The 19,826-nt window shown below is 38.0% G+C and overlaps 1 protein-coding gene across 1 annotated transcript in view; it reads right to left on the bottom strand.

Annotated features, from left to right (window-relative positions):
• Positions 1 to 19,826, bottom strand: part of grik4 (glutamate receptor, ionotropic, kainate 4) — a 124,068-nt gene that overhangs the window by 84,577 nt on the left and 19,665 nt on the right. The window contains exons 2-3 of the mRNA XM_026313269.1: positions 9,946 to 10,110; positions 7,040 to 7,137 (exon numbers count right to left, since the gene is read on the bottom strand). Coding sequence (XP_026169054.1) covers positions 7,040 to 7,137; positions 9,946 to 10,110 — 263 coding nt within the window. The remainder of the gene's footprint in view (positions 1 to 7,039; positions 7,138 to 9,945; positions 10,111 to 19,826) is intronic.

The raw sequence follows: 19,826 nt of genomic DNA, 5'->3' as shown, positions 1-19,826 counted from the left end.
TTGTAGCTAATAATGTTAACTAATCTAAAATCAAAGGGTTTTTGTGATGAAAGTCCTTTATTTTTGTCACAATTTAAAGATGCAATGTTTTGTTGTACAACAGCAGTTCATACTATGCTGAAAGATTTAGAAGTTAAAGCATTACTAATTATATAATACGAGTTTCATTTTTAAAACCGGGACCACAACTATTTAAAAAAAAAAAAAAAATCTTATTATACTAAGACTGGTATAACAGTACGAAGTAAGTGTAACACAGTAAGATGGTCGGAAGGCTAAAAGCAGAGCAGGTTCAATCTCTGGATGCGGTGTCCGCGTGTGTGAGAGCAGAGCCGAGCAGAAGCTGGCTGTACACGAACAGGGGATGAGGTGTGCTGGCTTTGCTAGGATCAACTGTGGCGCATCACCTGGCAGGGAGATGGTCTAAAGTGAGAACAGCTACCGTATAAATGGTCTCTGGCCAGAAAGGATTTGGTGGGTTGGCTAGCTGGCTTATCAAGCCACAAAAAGCAATTCCACACCATGTGTAGCACTGAGCAGCTGGACAGCTCTCCTATTTAAATCTGTTTGGACAGCTCTACACACACTGAATGCAAACACATGAGGATGAGTATCTGAACATGTGAGTGAACAAGTGAATTAACACACTCAGATCTATGTCAGCTATTCAGTGCATTTCTTACAAAAGCTCCACAAAAATAGAGCACTGGACCTGAAAAAATCTTTCTCTCTGAATGCATTGATGAAGGTTTTCAAATTTCTATTTTTTATTTAACTATTAATAAAGTAATCGCGATCCAAACAATCTTGGATTGAGAAAAGAAAGGAACACATTCATTTTTACTGGGACTAAATGGGATTTTCAGCATTACCTCAACACCAGCGAGATGTAGTAAAACATTGTAGCACAAGAAGAAGAGAAAGAAGCAGAAAATGGGGAGAGCGTCTGCAGAACAGTGAGGGGGAGAGAAAGACACAGAGGACCTTGTACTTTGACACCAGCACATAAATGACACTCAACTTGCAAGCAATTTTCAGATTATTTAAAGCATTTTCTGGGTGGCTGCATTAAAAGTGAGTCAGAATTGTGTTTGTGAGTTTTTGTGTGTATGCATCTGTGTGTGTTTGAAAAAGCACAAAACTGTTCTCATTATTGCCTGTCTTCAGGGCTTCAGCTATACAGCTTCCAAACTCAATCCAGTCAGTGCTATTTATTTGCCCAGCAGACCTCAGGTTCACCTTCAAATCCAACCCAAACACCACCCTAAAGAAATGCAGTAGTAAAATCTCTCTATACTTCTGAAACCAGATGGTTTTGTGAGGCCAAAACAACCCCTGGACATCAGACCAGACATTAGTATTCATGACTACTTCTGCCACATGTTTGAATCACACAGGAATATGTTTCCCCCCTTTTGCAGTCACAGGTATATTACTCATTTCATCCTTTGTGGTACAGGAGAGAACGTGAGGGGTAAAAACAGGGTGTAACAGCATTTAAACTGAGTTGAAAGAGGCTGAGAGCTGTGGGATAAAAACTGAATTCATGGAATATTTGCCATATGAAAATTTAATCACTGACATTTACCCAGTTTAGTTTGAAAGCTTCTGATGGTTAATGGAAAACTGACCTTAGTCAAAGGCTTTGTATGAAAATAACATTGTAAGATGGGGATTGTAAATGGAGTAATGTTAAAATCTGAGTGGAGAGTGAGCACTCCTTGAATCTATTTTCTCATATCCACTTATAAATAAAAATCACATTTCCTATCCCTGAGTTTTACAGGAAAGGCAGGAACAACACTAAAACCACACTGCACACTTAGCTGTTCTAGCTGGCTGCAGCAGCGAGCAGATAAGCACCAGTAAAGCAGCAGGAGCTTCTCATCCAAAGCAGCAGCTAATGCTTCTCATTAGTTAATCTACCCTTCCCCAAACCCAGACCCCAAGGTTTGCTTCTCACACCAAAGATGGAAACAAAGTACCGACATGATGCACACAGACATCCCGTTCTCTGCAGCAGCTGTTTTTCTATTAGTCACTATTAGTGTGAAACCCGCATGGGCCCAGTCACAAGTAGCCACAGCAGAAGCAGTGGAATCTGGGGAGTGATTGATAGCGAAAGGTAGATGATGTGCTGATCACCTAGTATGGTTTGTCAGCTGCAATATTGCTGCCAGTGTCCCAGGAAACCAGCGACCGGAGCGCCAGCATCTGTGTTCTTACGCTCCCAATGAGGGATTAGGTGGTTAGAGTGCACATGCTATGCTAGTCTGCTGTCACCTTTTATAGAAAGGTCACAGACAAAGATCATTACTGATTAATACTGATCAGTTGATGGTACTCATTGTAGCTTCCATTAATACCATGAATTTGTGATTTGGGCACCAGTTTTCTATGCTGAGTTGTCAATTGCTGGTTTGGGGGTTTTTGTATTTTCATCATAACCACAGTTACTTAATGAAACGCCTTTGTTGCCACCATATCAGTCTCCGGTAAGTCATAATAAAAGTCAAACTTTTTAAACTAACTTTATAATGCAATAAGTTATTATATGATAGTTGTGTTTATATTACAGCATTACCTCTATCTTAATACCACAGTTAGTATGGTTAATGTGTCGTGACAGTAGTTTTAGGTACAGCACCCTATCACTAATATAAGGCCATGCTGACGAAGGCCATTAGCCAGGCATCCCCTTCAGAGTAATCATGACAAGGACAATGTGACCTTCTTTGCTAGACACCAAACACACACACACACAAATACAAACACAAACACAAACACACACTCACACACACACACACACCACACACACACCAGCAGCTGACTTCACTGAATTGCACACCTCAAGCTAGAGATGAGGGACCTAATCAGTGAAATCAGCTGCCACAGTGTTTGGTTGGAATAAAAATCCACACACTCTTGGGCCTGTTTTTAATTGTGATTGTCAGGAACCAAAACCCTCCAACTGCCTCTCAACTTCTCTGGTTTCCCAGTTATGCATTCTGTATATGCAGCAGCTAATCTTTACTGAATCTGAATCCAGTTCCAAATCTGCTCATTGAATCTGAATCCTTTTGAATCTCGTATCTGATCCGTTTGTTTGCATTTACATCACTTGGTACAGCAATTTAAATTCTAATTTCATCATTACAAATCCTTTTTTAACCACATAATTGGTCATTTTAATTATGATTCAAAGACCAATTACCAAGCTAGCATGACACTGACACTAAAAGAAACTCCAGTAATTAACTCTCAAACCTAAACCATGGACTTTGTGATGAGCTGAAAGGTTGTAGGGATTTCAGCACAGATTTTCTCACTGCTCTGTGACTTTCATTAACCCTGTCCTCACTCATTTTGCTCCTCGCTTTGAGAGAGTGCTGCAGTTGGGCAAGTGAAAAAAAACAAAAAAAAAACCAAAACAAAAAACGCACAATTTATTCGTGTAGCATTCAGTCAGTATCAGTTCAATAAATATCTCATGTTTTGCTGCATGATGGGGTGGAGGGGGAGGGAGTGCATATGTAATTACCTGCACTTAGAAGTTTGCAATATAGTTCTTACTTTTGAGTGGCATTTTGACTTGTGTTACACTAGGGGTTAAGAGTTTAGTGTGAACATAAGTGTTTTTACTTTTTCGGTGGAACAATATTATCTTCAAATGTGCCAAGAGTGCCATCTAATAGTGACTACTCGACAAAATGACCGTAAATATACACATATAAGTCACTTTGCTATATAAGTCGCACTACAAGCCAGAGAAGTAAAAAAAAAAAAAGTTCGACTTATTGTCCAGAAAATACGGTAGGATATATGAGAGAATGTGTCTGACAAATATGATGAGGAATCATCTAAAGAAAATAGGATGAACTAGAACTATATTATTGTCTATTGTCTATTTTCTAAGTATGTGAACCTTTTGGAATTACCTGCATTTATATAAAAATGTGTATAAATATGGAGAGATCTTCTAAGTAATGGTTATGAGAAAACACAACCTATTTCAACTAATACCATAGCATTCATTACAGTGCTTTTTTCATGCTGACTACATCATTCAAACATTCACAGTGTAGGTTGGTGAACCCCGAGGCTTATGACATCAACAAAAGGTCTCGGCAAACCTGGAGTCCCATCAAAGAAACCAGCTCAAAAATACTGAATTTTGTGTTTGTTATTCACAAGAAGCACATGCAGATGCAAACCATGCTTCAACAAAAAACAGATCTCAGAAGAATTATGGTCAAGAAGTGTTGATTTGCATAAAGCTGGAAAGGGTCACAGAGTAAACTTAGACATTCATCAGTCCACAGTTAGACAAGCTGTGTTCAAACGGAGATGATTTAGTGCTGTGGTTACTCTCCACAGAAATGGAATCGGCTAAGATGACTACAGATAAACAACACAGAAGTCTCAGTGAAGTAAACAAGAAACCCAGACTTACAGCTACAGGCTTTAACAAATCACTGGAGCTGGTCAAAATCCCTCTCCATGGTGCATGGGGGAAACTGAATGGCTGAAGCTCACTAGGAGTTGGATGATGCAGCAGGAAGATGAAGTAAACCTACATTACTACATATCGACTTCAAACAAAGAAGATCCAGATAATTCCAGTGGGTTCAACACAAAATTGATTGTGACATGATTGATGTTTCATGTGTATTTCTATATCCAAATCCCTAAACTCTTCCTGTAAACTAATGTTTTTGATAACTCATCCTGCACTGTGGATGGACACACAATTACATCAAATAACATCTCCCAAGAAAACTGACAACAGCACCAACTCTCTTTTTATATAGGCTTCAGATCTACTAAACAAACATTAGGAGCATTACTATATGTCGGACTGGATTTGGTTGCCAGATTTTTATTAACACTTTCTCAATCACCGTGTGTTATTTCTACTTCCAGTTACAGCAACTTTACCTTCAAATACAGATTTGTCTAGTATTCTTCTATTGACAGAGGGAGCAGTATCTACAAATTACCAAGTTTTTATGCAGTATTGCTTTTTTTTTTTTTTTTTAATAAAACTGATTCTCTGTCAGTTTTCTTCAATTGCAACACTTGAAACACCTTTGAGCACCATTTTGTTTATTGAGTTGCATTCGATCAAAAGCTAAATTCTGGATAATTGCTCTGATAAACTGGAATAATAAGATAACATGAGCTGGAGTGGTACATCACTACAGTAAAATGCTACTGTTAGAACAGAACTGTTATTGTTAAGATTAAAATGCTACTGAAAAAAAACACTGAATTCAGTGGATTAGAGCAGAAGAAGTACAGGAAGAGAGTTGATGAGCTGCACTTGCTCAGCATAAAACACAAGTGTCATACACAAAAAAAAGCCCATAAAATATTGTAGAAAATAATTGACCTAGAGAAAATGTAGAAAAGAGCAAATATGTGAATGTTGTGTTTTATTGGGCACTGGCCTTTCTAAAGCCCTTTAATGTAGCAACATGTATATTTTTTGTACTGGCACTGTGGTAGTACTGAATTATCTGCTAAATTAGGTATTAACCTAAATACTGAATGGAAGTCGGACTATAAGTACTGTTACTGGATAATCCTGATAGAAATTACTGCTTAAGGAGAAGTGTTAAAGGAGGAAAGGTCAAAGATTATTTCAATATGACTACAGAAGATTATAAAATATTACTTTCTGTGGCAAAAATGAACTGGCTTCAAAGTATTCTGGTCATCTAAATAACTGTCTTACCCAGACATCAAGTTATATATAAAGAAGAAAAATCAGGTCCTTAAAGTACTGTATGTCATGACTATGTTGTATGTATCAATTAATAACACATAAAATGACACTTTTTCTTTATGTTGGTCTTTAATATTTATACAGTGGCATTAGCACAGCCAGTGTTTTAAAGCAGTCAGGCCTACCAGTCACTGCCACCAGAGACTTTTAACAGCAGGGAGTCCTGGTCTGTCTACCACTATAACAGACTGATGTCTCATTAGAACTCTACCAGAGGACATTACAGAGACTGGGATGGTAATGGGATGTCTTTTAATAGTCATGCTGATCAAATTCATACAGTTAGAAAGGCAGCTTCTCTGTGGACCAAATCCAATTATGGCAGGGAGCATACCAGACTACGTCAGTGAAAACCAAATGATTGATGACATGTAGCTTTTCAAATCAGTTGTTAGTATACAGTATAGCATATAATAAATATGCAATTAATATTTTAATGTATTCACTTCCACAATCTAAACAGTATTCTACAGATCATGTAAAGCAAATTAGATGCAAAAAGTGCGTCGGTAAAGCATTACAGATAAATCTGTGAATATCCATATAGATCTTTTCATATTTCTAATTAATTTTGATCTAATTTATGGTTTTGTATATTTCAAAAGGACCCGTCTCTTGACATCCGACAGCATAACACACCATGGCAGAGTTCACACAAGCCAATTAGCATCCAACTGAGATGTGTTTGCATACAGTCAATCTCCAAAGCCAAATCCACTCAGTCACGTTTAAATTGTGAAAAACATGTTTTTCTACACTGTTCAAACATGAATATAAAGCTGTTGGCTTGTTTTATAAATAAAATCAATAAGGCGATCATCTGTCATGTCATCTACTTGGAAAGTGTCATGAATTCAAACACCAGATGTACTCTAGGGATAGGAGGAGTTGGCTGTTGTCAACCCACGTAATTCATGGCAAAACAACAGAACTTGTTTTGTATTAGTTTCTATAAATATCTCAAAACAGTGGCTAGTCAGCATCAGTGGGCCAAACTGCTCCAAGCTAATGAGGGGAATGGAGGAAATAAATGTCCAGCAGTGCTTTAATTTGAGAGGGACTGGAATGAAGAGTTATGACACTGTTGAGGTATTTCATCATTTTCACTAACAAGTTGGATTTCATTCCCCACAATTTCTTACAGCAACCACACAGCCTCTAATGAGCATAATTGTTCCAAACTCTGTATTTCTGGTGGCACTGTGTCTAACATAGGCCGTGGATACAGGCCAGCTGGGTGTATAAACTCACCTCCTTCTCTCCACAGATATTGCTGATGATAGAGTTGGAGGCCGGACTGGCAGAGGGACCAAGGACAGCCACCACTCCTTTTGACATGATCTGGCACACTAGGAGAAAAGAGAGAGGAGTTAGAGGGGAAAATAAGAATTCAGGGGTGAGACAAGGGAACAGAGACAGTGAGCGACAGTTGATGCTTCCCACAAAATTTAAGCAAAGGCTCTCTTAAAGAGTCTGAGGCAAGACATTTAAAAAAAGGCTCTCTTCAGCTACGTGGTACAGGAGGTACTACAGTATCTTGGCCTCTAAACACATAGCAGCCTTCTGTTGTCCCAAGGGAATCGGAGCTCACGTCTCTGTGTCCACTGTTAATATGCCAAACATGCACATCCTAAAGAGTCTACCCATGACAGCTGGGTAGAGAAACAGAATTTCACATACAGAGACAGAAAGATATAGAAGTAGGAAGACAGATTAACAGGGTGCCAGACAGTAGGAGAGGGCGAGAGACAGAAATAGTGTCAGCCAGCGATATCTGGAGGCTTAAAACATAAAATCCTATATTTGAACATTTGCACATGAATGCCATGTTATCCTCACAAGTGACATATACTCATCTTGTTTTCCACATTCTGCTATACAAACACTGTTTTAAATACATTATCTTTGGGGATGAAAATCTTATCTTTAGTTGGAAACATTTTATTGAATGTGTGTTTAACTACTCTAATGTACATACGCCCTGCTCTTTATTCATACTGGGAAAACTGAATTCCATTTTTTGTGAGTATATAATCCCTGGCTTCTAATTAAGCTTCTATAATCAATGAGGCAGACACAAGTACAGACCCTATGTACTGTTCATGTGTGTGCATGTGTGCACAAAATGTGTGTGTGATAGTAATTTTGGGGTGGTTATTGGCAAATGCAGAGCATTAACCAGCTATGTGTGTGAAGGAGGCAAAAGGGAACCATTTTTGGTCTCATGCATAGAATCCAGAGGCAGTAAAATGAATTATTAATAAGTAATCCTTTAGTCACCCGTGGAGAGCGGTAACACATGAACACAGACATCTTACACAAACACATGTACAATATGCACGCATTTACCATAAATGCACGCACACACGCACGCACGCGCACACACACACACACACACACACACACACACTGGTTTCACCAAATTATAAAGCTGAATGATCTGACTGCTAGACCAACATGCTCCTAGTGATACTTTTGGTTCCCTTGCTGCACAGCTAATGTTATGTGTGTGTAAGTGTGTGAGTCACAGAATATTCATGCACAGTCCGTATCAAAGCTCTACCTCCTCAGCACAGTTTGTTCTGGGCCCCCTGAACACTGACAATGAGGCACATTGTCCATTTGAGGCAGAAATTGTCAGAATACTATTGTGCTGCTTACGGCAGTCAGAGAATGATCACAAGGGCAGCTGAAGTACATTTCCTCTGCTTAATATTGATTTTCACTGATCACTACAAGTTTTTGGAACCTTGGAATAATTATAGCTGTAATGAGTTGGACCTGGGAAATACTTGACAAGTTTGCTGGTTAAAAGGTGAAGGACAAATGGATAGACATACAGGAGGAAAAAAAAACAACATTATGGGAATAAGGTATGTACATACAAACATGCTAATAACATGACTGCAGGTCATGGTGCTTCTACACAGTTTCCCTTCAGATCTTATGCACTATCATTTCCTCGAATTAAACATTCTCAGGTTCGAGTCAGTCTCCTTGAGTGTGCACATAGTAGCACTAAAGCAAACCATTTATATGCGTTATTTGGCTTTAAACGGAACATATAATTGTGAAAGAATTGCTATTTCTAAACAAGTTCACAAAAATCCTAGGAGGCATCCACTTAGGAACTGTATACAGGCAGGAGTAGGTGTAGGAAAGGTGGGGGTTGGACTCTTCTGAGCAGGCAGTGCTCCCTCTGTGATGTTTCCATCCAACTACGGCTACTGATCCGTCCCTAATCCAATTCCTGCCTCTAATTGCACACACGCTTGCACTTTCACACACAAAACATTTGCACAATATATACACAATTCACCATGCACACACCGAGAAAAACATGTGCGCAGACACACAAATACACACAGGAGGAACCACATTTAGGAAGGGTTTGTAGTAAACCAGGCAGAGAAAGTAATACAGCCTTCTGTTGTTGTGGTAAGTGAAGCAATGTTTCCATAGATTAATCGGCACCACTGGAGCAGCTGGATTTGTGAGTTGTATTGAAAATCAATCCTCACACTTCTTGTCATAGCTCTTTATAGTGGTTGTTTTCTGTATTATTGAATGTGGATAGTTTTCACTAAAAGTTAAGAAAAGAAATCTAACCAGTAAACACTGGGCAGTGAAGCTATGAGTCACCAAATTGTACAATGGTGTTCTGGCTCGCTAAGAAGTAAAAGCATCTGATAAAAGGAGCAATCACTCCAGCTTGTGTTAATGGAGTCATCCTCAATGTATTTGTCACGTGTGTGAAAAATGACTTGAAATCTCTCTGACCTTTCTGTTGGAGGTCATCTCTACTTTGAGACAGAATAAGTCATTTTCACATTGGAGTGCTGATTCCTTTTTACAGAAAAAAGTTATTTTGCTCTGCTCTGTCACAGCAGAACCAAATTTGCCATTATATAAGAGAGCGAAATACAACACACTAAGCAGACATAAACAGTAGACCTGAACTGAAGTGACAGGCTTACGGAAATGAGTCATTTTTTGGTGGTACAGTTGCTGACTTAACCCAGCGGTGCGTCACCTATATTACGTTCCCCCGTCTTTTTCCTCTGACATCACGAAAGATTCACCCTCACATGACGAAATGCACACATAAAGCTGATCTTTTCCTCATCAAATTAACATTTATCCCCTGTGTTACTTACTTGTTTCCCCCATTTCATATTCACTGTCTCTCAGCAGTTCAAAGATGTCCACCTCCAGCTTGCCAGTGGTGGAGCGGTTACTGTTCCTGTTGATGCTGTCTTTGGCCAGCGTGATGGCCAAACGCTCTCCTCTGCTGCACTCCATTGGGTCATCAAGGATGGCAGCTGAGGAGAAGGAAACACAAAAGCGCAAGGAGGGTGAGAGAAAAGAAAAATGAGACAATATACAGTGGTAATGGCTCATTTTCCAAATGAACATTAACCATGGCAGCCCATCAGGCCAACGATCATTTAATCTGACAACGTGTAAACACAGTTCATGTATTTAAAGCCATTTTCCCCTCTTTTACTGAAAAATACACAACAAATGTTCACTTCACCAAAAGCTGCTCCCAATGTGTATACATTTATTAGAAACCATACTTGACATTTTGTGCACACTGCTCCCCATTAATCTAGAGTGCCAAGAGTGGCACAGTATTGTTCCTAATGAATACATACAGCTGCACTGCAGCTTTTAGTGTGTGGAATATACGTGCGTCCTAAAAGGGTGAGTAGTATTTAATGTAAATATCTTTTCCAGATGATAAAAGCTTAGAAGCTTTCAAAGATGCACCTGCTCTAAGACAATTTTCAAGAACACTGCAAAAATACAAAATCATAACACAGTATTTTGTCAAAGAGGCAGACAGAGAGTTAAAACAGCTTTAGGAAAGGCATAGTAGGGACTTGTCAGGAACTGCAGCAAGTCTACCCAGTTAAGTCTGCTCCAAAATGAAATTAATTAATTAATAATTAAGCCTTAAAAAATTATGAGACAACATGTAATACTCAGAAATGATTTATATGGCTTAGCTAAGCCAAATATAAAGGGACTGGATGTAGAAAATCCACTTTTTTTTATTGAGAAAAATATGTGGTTATTGAAATAGATTTGAATCATTCCATATCTCATGATGATTAAAATATGGTATTTTTTTATGCATTCAACAAATATACCTGCAACATTAACACAGTAAGACAATGTGATAGCAGGTTTTACTATTTAACATTCACTTTAAGATACATTCGTTTTTTAAAGGTTTGCAAGTGTATTTTATTCTGAAGGATTTTTAACCTTTAATCCAGAGCTCATTTATCTGTCTGTTTAATCAGACAAAACAAATACAATATGTTTGCTGTGCTATCAAATAGGGCAGAACTGAAATGACACATTATTTATGCATTTCTGATCATCAGTCTAACCATGGATTAACTCAACAACAAGAAGTCAATAATATTTCTAAGCTCACAGGAGAGCCTGGCCATTACTGAATTCCAATTTAATTAATATTTTCCCATCAACTACCTAATCATTTTTCAACTGCATTGATGAGCTGCAGGAAAAAACTATATTAACATAAAGAGGAACATACCCTCAATAGGTCTATGCTGAGGGTGTGTAATAAAATGAGCAGCAGATGTCTAAAAGCAGCCTTTGTTATTAATACAATTATACTGGGTTAGTACAAAGGTTCTCAGGTTAAGCAGATTACATTTACTGCTGAAGCACAGGCAGGAGATAAAAGTAACCTAGCCAGTAAAGTGTGAAATTAATAAGGCAGAAAAAATACAATTAAGTACAACTTGGCTGAAAGGTAAATGTACTGGAGACTATCCATTAAAGAGAAAAATGGCAGGTTGAATGTTGTAACTTCAAGTCTAATCAGAACAGAATTTAGATGTTTACAGCCACATACAGAGCTGGAACATGTTTGAAGTGACCTTTTCTCATGCTGATCACACAGTTCAATAAACAACAACTAGCCCTGACTTGCAAAGATGACACATATCCACTAATCTGGTATCATCCGGTCACAGCAAGCCATTATACAAGCAATTAAAATAATTTGCTAGGAAGCACAGAGTAGCAGTATAATGTCATCCAAGGTTGTACTCTTCTCTATCTGTTCAAAAAGCTGTGGACAAAGGATATATATTTATTTCTTTGTGCACTTAATGAACTCCCTCTTGATCACATACAGCTGACAGCTTAATATGATAATATGGTATATTATTTGGATAATTTTATAAAATCCAAGACACACATTGATTTAAACTTTTATGTGTAGGGGCAAGGACTATCTGCTCACAGCAGTAAACTTGAGTTGCTGTTAATGTGTAAAGAATGTGTGTTAAGGCTGAAAAACAATTTCCTGAGGACAAGAAGACATACCTGATGTAAGCTCTCATGGTCTGACAGTTTAAGAGTACAGCTTTGCTCATGGCTTTACTGTGCAGAAAAAAATGTCTTAATTGTTGACTCTAGCCAAACATCCTAGACCATAAAGAGCTGCTGCCTTGGACTTTAAAGCTGCTATAATCAGTATCTTTACATTCACATCAGATCAAATGAGAACATATATAGTCTATGAAAAGTGTTGCTTGTAGTGATAAACCCACAGAGAATTATCAACCAAGACTGCAGTTCCGTTTAGCTCTGTGGAGCTCTTTATTTTGTCTCTGGTTTGGCTTTCTAACCCACAACCTTACTGTTCTGGTTCTTGCTCCTATTATCAGCATTATTTTCCGAGACGTCAGACACTCAGACTTAAAAGACAGCTTCTTTTCAGTGAAAAGACAAAAAAACGTGGCCCACTACCTGTCGCCATCAAATGATGGTAAGCACAGTGGAGCATTTAGCAGCTGAAGAGTCAGATATTTACAGATATATGGTATGAAAATGCAAAGGGCGCTTTGTGGCAATTTAATTAATTCAACAAATCTACTTCCATATTTCTGAAAACATTGTAAATGAAGTTCATTTCATTTGCAACAAATTTCCTTGACTTTAAACATTATGTAATATGTACTTTTCCAATGCTGCACAAAAAAATCATCAGCTCAGACATCTAAGTACAATTCTGTGAATCCTTTTAGTATGAATTAAATACCTTATTACTCATTACAATCTGTCCACATGAGTAAGTGAATGAATAATTCTGACATGTCTTAGTCTCCTGGGAGTTGACATTTGGGAGTGGTCAATACATGACAGCTGGCAAACAAGCAATGCTGTTTTCACACAGGGAAAACATGAGCTGGGCCTTGATCCATCAAAACCAATCAATGAGCAGCCCGGAGGTATGCTGAGGTATATGCTAAGACTGTGGGAGACAGGCTTGGTGAAAAGTAGGTATTGAAGTGGGAATTCTTTTGAGATAAAGGAACACACCACAGGAAAGTGGCCCCATGAGGTTTTTTAGCATGTCTCAGATCCTGATCCTTTTATAAACATGTAAACCTCTGGTCAGCTTTAATCAGAGCATTACAAATATACAAAGCATAGAAAATAAATGCATTCTCTTATTGTGAAATGCTAAATAAAAATTTAGCACATGATGAAATTACAGCTAACTTAGTGAATGACATACAGTAAGGTATACAAGAATCTAACCACCAATGTTTTTGTTTTTGGAGGATCCCAGTAACCTTTCTGACTACAGCCCAATCTCGTCCTTGGTTTTGATAAAATCTTTAAGAACCTTGTTTATAAGAGATTTCTAAATAAGGATAACATGTCTATGATTGTTAAATCATAAAAATCATTCAACTTTCGCAGCAATATTACAACTTACTAATGACGCCTCAACTGTCCTTAGTGAAAAATACAGTACTCTTAGAATATTTCTTAAAAAACACCTATATATAAAAATCTAAGTTTGTGTTATTCAAAGTGAAATTTGAACTGATTACTCCTAATAGCAATAAATGATCAGCAGGCAATCAAGAAATGTAATTTTACAAAGTCCTTAGGAGTATTGATGACAAACTGTAAACAGAGGCATCACATTGCTATTGTTACTGAGGAAACAATGAGGCCTCTTGGTGTTATTAGAAATATTTTATTTCAAAACAAATCAATCAAAACCTTGTTTTTTCAAAGCTAATGCAGACATTTATTCTTATTCTCCTATCCAATCTTAACATCATCTTCATCCATTATGTTTCATTAATCAGGCACATTTTCAGGTATATTCTCTCTTGTTTCCTCATCTTATTTCTTTTTGTTAGTACTTTCAGTACTTAGTAATAAAACTTGGTACAGTACTCTTAGTAATAATATAATTGTGTTGCTGCTATGTACAGAGGACCAGAAGCATCATGTAAATAATAATAATTACAAGACTTCATTAATGGATATTTAACTGGATAATAAAAATAACAAATTATGTTGTTTGACATTTAGAGAAGTGTTTTGTACAAGATATGAGTACAGCTATGAATAATCCATCATGCACATAATTTAAAAATACTTTGGGCTAAAATAATTTAGATTCATGCCCTTCTCTCTGCTTATTCCTTCTGAAAAGACAAACCACATGAAAGTGGGAGGTATGTGAACTCTATGTGTTTGGTAAAGAACTGAAGAACTGCAGCTAAATCTAAAGTGGACCTCACCCTGTGTCTGGGGTCCTGTTATGTAAAAATAGTAACTGGAACTACCATTGCAGTCCAAAGGCTTGCATTGCCTTGGCTGTAATGCTTTTGTGATGTACTGTAGGCATACAGCAGCTTGAAGTGTCTGTGCAAAGTGCCAGTCAAGGGTAAAAAACTCATTATCCTTTTGAAGGATCTGCTGGCTTCTCTATTAACTAAATGACTGCAACACTCTTTCCTTTGCAGCAAGTGCTAAATGCAGATCAAATGAACTAGATCTTCACCTATTGTATGAAGCAATTAATGGCAATGTGCTCTCCAACGCACAGACTTTGATTGGGGTGAAAAGCTATTACCTGACAGGGAGGGGAAGGAGTTCATAGGGACGTGTCCTCTGATCAAATAAATGCTTTTAAAGAGTATGGATACTGTAAGGTGAATGAACATGGCTTTCAACTGAGATGGAAAATAATGGTTCCCATTTGAAAGGAGGCACTTTGCTGGGATACCACTGCACATATATGTGCTCCTAGTAGTTACTGTCACTTTGGATGACTGCACCTCTCGTTTTGGATAAATGAGAAGCATGAAACAATTTAGAGTGATGAATGAAAAGACTGGTACAAATTATACCAAGTTGTTCAGAAACAAATCTGATGAATTCTTTGAGTATTTGCATAAAGTTATGATTATTTACTGAGCGGGTGAAGAACTTAGGGGAATCAGACTGCTCTTTTACAGCTTAATTCAGATGATGATAATTGTGTGTCACAGACAGGAACCTGCATGATTGTTTCTATTCAACAGGCAGGTTTTAGGTTTTCTATTGTAAAATAACACATCCATCTACAATACTGTATCTACTTGCAATACGCAGTGAGGGTTTTGGCCCTGCCTAAGATTGAGCACATACATTATTCAAGACTTTAGCCTCTTTGTTCTTCTCTTTCATATTTTTGAAAAATCAAGACTCCTACTTTTTGCATCTTCTTGTTCAGATACTGCTCTCAAATATTTTGCAAAACAAATTTGCAGTGGAAAATGGCCAGTGCTTCTATCTAGTAAATTCATATCAAACAATGCGTACTTTAAATTAGACCAAGTGAGTAACCCGCGAGTTACTCATTGTTCAAAATACAGTACTGTTCTGTTACCAATGTCCTATATACAAATAAGCCCAGGATCCACTAAGTGGCCTGTCAAATATGTTTAAGCTCTCTTGGTGCTATTCTTACACTACCATCCTTTCTTTTTTTCTTAGCTGATCAACCCTTAAAAAATGGAATCAAGAGACTAGAAAATCTCTTTCCAGAGTCCCATGATGGACTGAAATATTTACAGTGTGTCCTAATATGATTTTAAGTGACCTGTATCTGTGACATTTTTAGGTCAATAAAGACTGCAACTCAAACTGGACAAGGTGCAGGCAAATGTATATGAGCTTGGATATAGTGATGTGAATGAGGACTGACACTGTTTGCTTTACACATTGAAACACAAAGCAACTTGCACAAAAACGATTATTCATTTCAAACATTCCTTTACCCATATTCTGGCATCGACTACTACTTTAGCAACTTCATTACTGGTCTGCTTGTTTTGTTGTAGCTGGCTGATTAGTCCACCCTATCCTGTGTTCAGGAGGGATCGGATTTGTTTTTCCTGAAAGCGTGCCAACATACAGCAACAGAGCGGTGTGCTAATGCAGGTTTGGAGAGGGCTTAATAACAGCATTAACTAAGAAGCCACTACAGCCAGGCCATGCACTTGGACGCCTTGTAAAAACACAAATAACAAAGCACCTCAATATTGGCTCATAATTTTAGATGCCCTCTTATTGTTGTCACTGCCATCCTTTCCTATTACTTTTGCATTAATACATAGAGATACTCTAGATAGATCCCAAGTTCATTGTGCAGGAAAACAAGCCAATAAAGAACCCACTAGAGTTCATGAAGAACTGTTTTTGGAGGCAAGAACCAGAAGTCCTGTGATCACAGATCACAGAGACATTAGGACAGCCTGAATCTACAGAAGCTGCTGGTATAAGGGCAAAATGCTGCAAATACTGAGTAGATTTAGGTTTTATTCCCCTTAATGCACTTTGTATGAAATTAATTCATGAATAAAAACCAATGTAATTTAAATTAAAAGCATCCCCTGTGTATTTTAAAACTAAAACCCAACCACTAAACCCAAGGGTACAATTCAAATATAGACCTGAATTTATATAAGGCATAAAGAACACTAAATGTGAAGGTCAAATACACAACAACTGGAAAATGCCTTCTCTCGACATCTCCATTCAGCTGCCACTTAGTTAAACAGGTTTATACGTGTACCCTCTATTCACCTTGACAGACTAAAGGAACTGAGCAGAGTGATTCAGCAGAAAGTTTTATTTTTTTTAAATTTGTTTCAATTATGACATGCAAGTAATGTGAAGATCATGCGTGTGCAGACTATACTTTGGACTGTCTATTTTATTTTTAACTAATAGATCACTCTTCACTTTCATCAAACAGCACTTACAATGCCGTAAAAAATGTACAGAATATGAAACTACATCTATCCATTTCATTTCACAGACACTAAAACTTTCTTGTTTTAAAACATGTGTACTAACTAACTCTCATTTATTTGATGGTTGCCTTGACATTAATTAGAGACACTAGACAGCTATCAGCCTTTTCGGTGTCAGACATTTATTTGTGAGTGCATGAGTGCATGAATGTGGGCGCCTGTACCTGTGTGTGCTTCAACACCCAGGCACTTGTGTATGTCAGCAGATGAAAATACTGCGCGTCATGCTTATCTAATAGCTGTTTTATTCACTTGGAGCAGCATGACTGCGAACTATAGCACAGCCAATCTGCCTGCTTGTCTGACTGCATGGCAGATGGAATTGCTAGTTCCACACTTTAATCAATCTCATCCGCAAGCCCTATGGTGTGCACTACTGAAGGAAGCAGAGGTGCTATCTTACATAATTAGAAAACCTCGCTCACGGAAGTCCTGGCGACAAGAAACTGATTTCCTTGTGTCACATAATGTAATTATAGCCCACATACACCTTTCAGAATGTGTGCAAGTGGACTGATGTGTTAAGTCTCATTAATCTGAGGCTGAATGCTAAGGCTGATTCTACTGGCCTGTGAAAAGTTGGCAGTCATTTTAGTTAATGTGTATTTAGTCTGCAGGTTCTGCATCTTCTGTTGTCCCTGGTGGTCAGTGGGAAAATAGTTAGAACATTAAACATAGCTATCAATGTGAAGCAGCCAATAATTATGATAATTGGTGCTGAAATTCCCTTTTCTGTGATTAAAAAGGAAGCCTTTAATAGAGTCCCATTGGGGCTGCACATATAAAAGCCATTGACGATGCAACCAAGAGAACATTGCTTTTGTTTCCTAACTTCCTAGTACAAAGACCCTGCAAGGCTGATGGCAAAGAGTGAATGGCAACACTGAGATAAAGAGATGATGATTGGAAAGCTGTAATCTTCCAGTTGTTCTCGATCGTTTCTGACAGTATTTCTCTGTAGACAGCCCCCTTAGAGGGACATCAGAGAACAAAGCTTCTTATGTTTTTTCACAGAAGCCAGGTCAAGTAAATATCACATACTGTAACAATACCATTGGTAATAATGATTGATAATAACATTAGAGTACATGTTTTTTTAAAATACTAATGCACCAATTTCACTGTATGAAATGTGACCACACAATATTGGTGTAAAACATACCGCAAAATAAAGCAGGGCTGAATATGTTCTATAGAAGAACTTATTAACTTCAGTAGAAGAGTGGTCTATTTACTTTTTCTCAGAAAACAAGGCCATATTACTGCGAATAAGGGAGGGGTGCGGAAGAGAGAATACACTGTAAGACTGTGCCCCAGAATACACTGCACTGTGTTTGTGGATGAGAGAGCCAGGGTGATGACAGCTGTCTCAGATAATCATCTGTGGTTGTATGTGCAATACAAAAATACAATACAGAACAATGAAAATACAAGTCATATCATGTATTCTCTTGTGTTTTCTCTATATATTGTCTTTCATGTGTTTACTCTGTATGTCAAGTGAAGATATATGCAGTATATTTATGACCTGTGTAATTACTGGAAGCTCATGTCACTCAGGGGAATAATGAGCTGTGTCATCTCGTATGTTTGTGAGACAGGACTCATGGGAAAAGAGTGTGAGTGTGTGTGTGTGTGTGTGTGTGTGTGTGTGTGTGTGTGTGTGTGTGTGCTGTAGGTGTGTGTGTGTGTTGTGTGCACACTGTATGGTGTCTAGGGAATAATTGTTTATATAATAGCACTCTATTTAATTTCTGCTCCACTTCAGCTTATTACCTGGCACCACTGCAGAGACACACAGCTTTAAAACAACAGCTAGCAAAGTACAAATTCATAACTAGTACATGCAGTACAACAGAGGCTTTAGGAGCTGCACAAACTGGTCAGCAGCAGCAGCTGTAACTTTTAACTACCTCTTTTACCGACACAATATTAAAAACAAAATCCAATTAAACTCCACATCACACAACAGTTAGTCAAAATACTTTATATTAAACAAAAAGTTTTTATGTTTAAAGAGGCCGTCTCTCATTTTTCTGGACTGCAATAAAAACAGCAGCAAAAGCAGAACTAAGTTGAAAAGCTGCAATACCTAATATAGAAGAAGATGCAATTATAAGGTGTGACAGGACTGAGCTCATACACTAACAGATATTTGATATTTGGCAAATGTTATATTTGGCACAAAAACATAGCAATTGTAGTTGGTTGAAATGCTGCCGTTGTTCACATGAAGCACTAAAGATCCTGCCCATTATTGCTAATACGCTCGCACCAACAGAGTGCTGCCAGTGGCTGCACAGTGACATCAGACAGAAAGCACAGAAGTTGTTTACAGAACAGTTTCACCTACGGGACCCTGCCAATGTCAGCATGATTACAGGACATCCACAAAGCTGAAAATCGAGTCAGTGGAGAACCTGTAACCAAAACACTCAGATTGATGAAAACAGACATGGTGGGTTAGGAAGTGGCAGGTGCCAAAACAAAAAAAAAAAAAAAAAAACAACAACATGGTGGATAACCAGTATAAGTAGTGTCAATGGCTGGCTTTGCATTAACATGTTGGACCATAAGTTTATCTTCCCATTTGTATACCAAACAGTCTCATCTTTTATTTCATCCAGTGACAGTCTGATGCTGCTATTTGCTCAGTTTCACTCCCACTGGGTTGGAAAAGTCTGATAGCAATTCATCAGTGTAAAGCAGCCTGAGCATGCCTGCTTCTCTTTCTTTTGAATCAGCTGAGCCAAGAACAACGCTCCAAATCCTGATGTCTTCATGCCGACTAATGGCCATCCATTCTCAGGAGCTGTTGGCAAGCATTTTAACTTTAGAAAGAATGGGCTATTTTTGACAGCGTGGTGATAGAGAATGAG

This window comes from Mastacembelus armatus, chromosome 13, assembly GCF_900324485.2.
Source record: "Mastacembelus armatus chromosome 13, fMasArm1.2, whole genome shotgun sequence".
NCBI lineage: Eukaryota > Metazoa > Chordata > Actinopteri > Synbranchiformes > Mastacembelidae > Mastacembelus > Mastacembelus armatus.
This window is presented reverse-complemented; position numbering and strand designations above follow the sequence as displayed.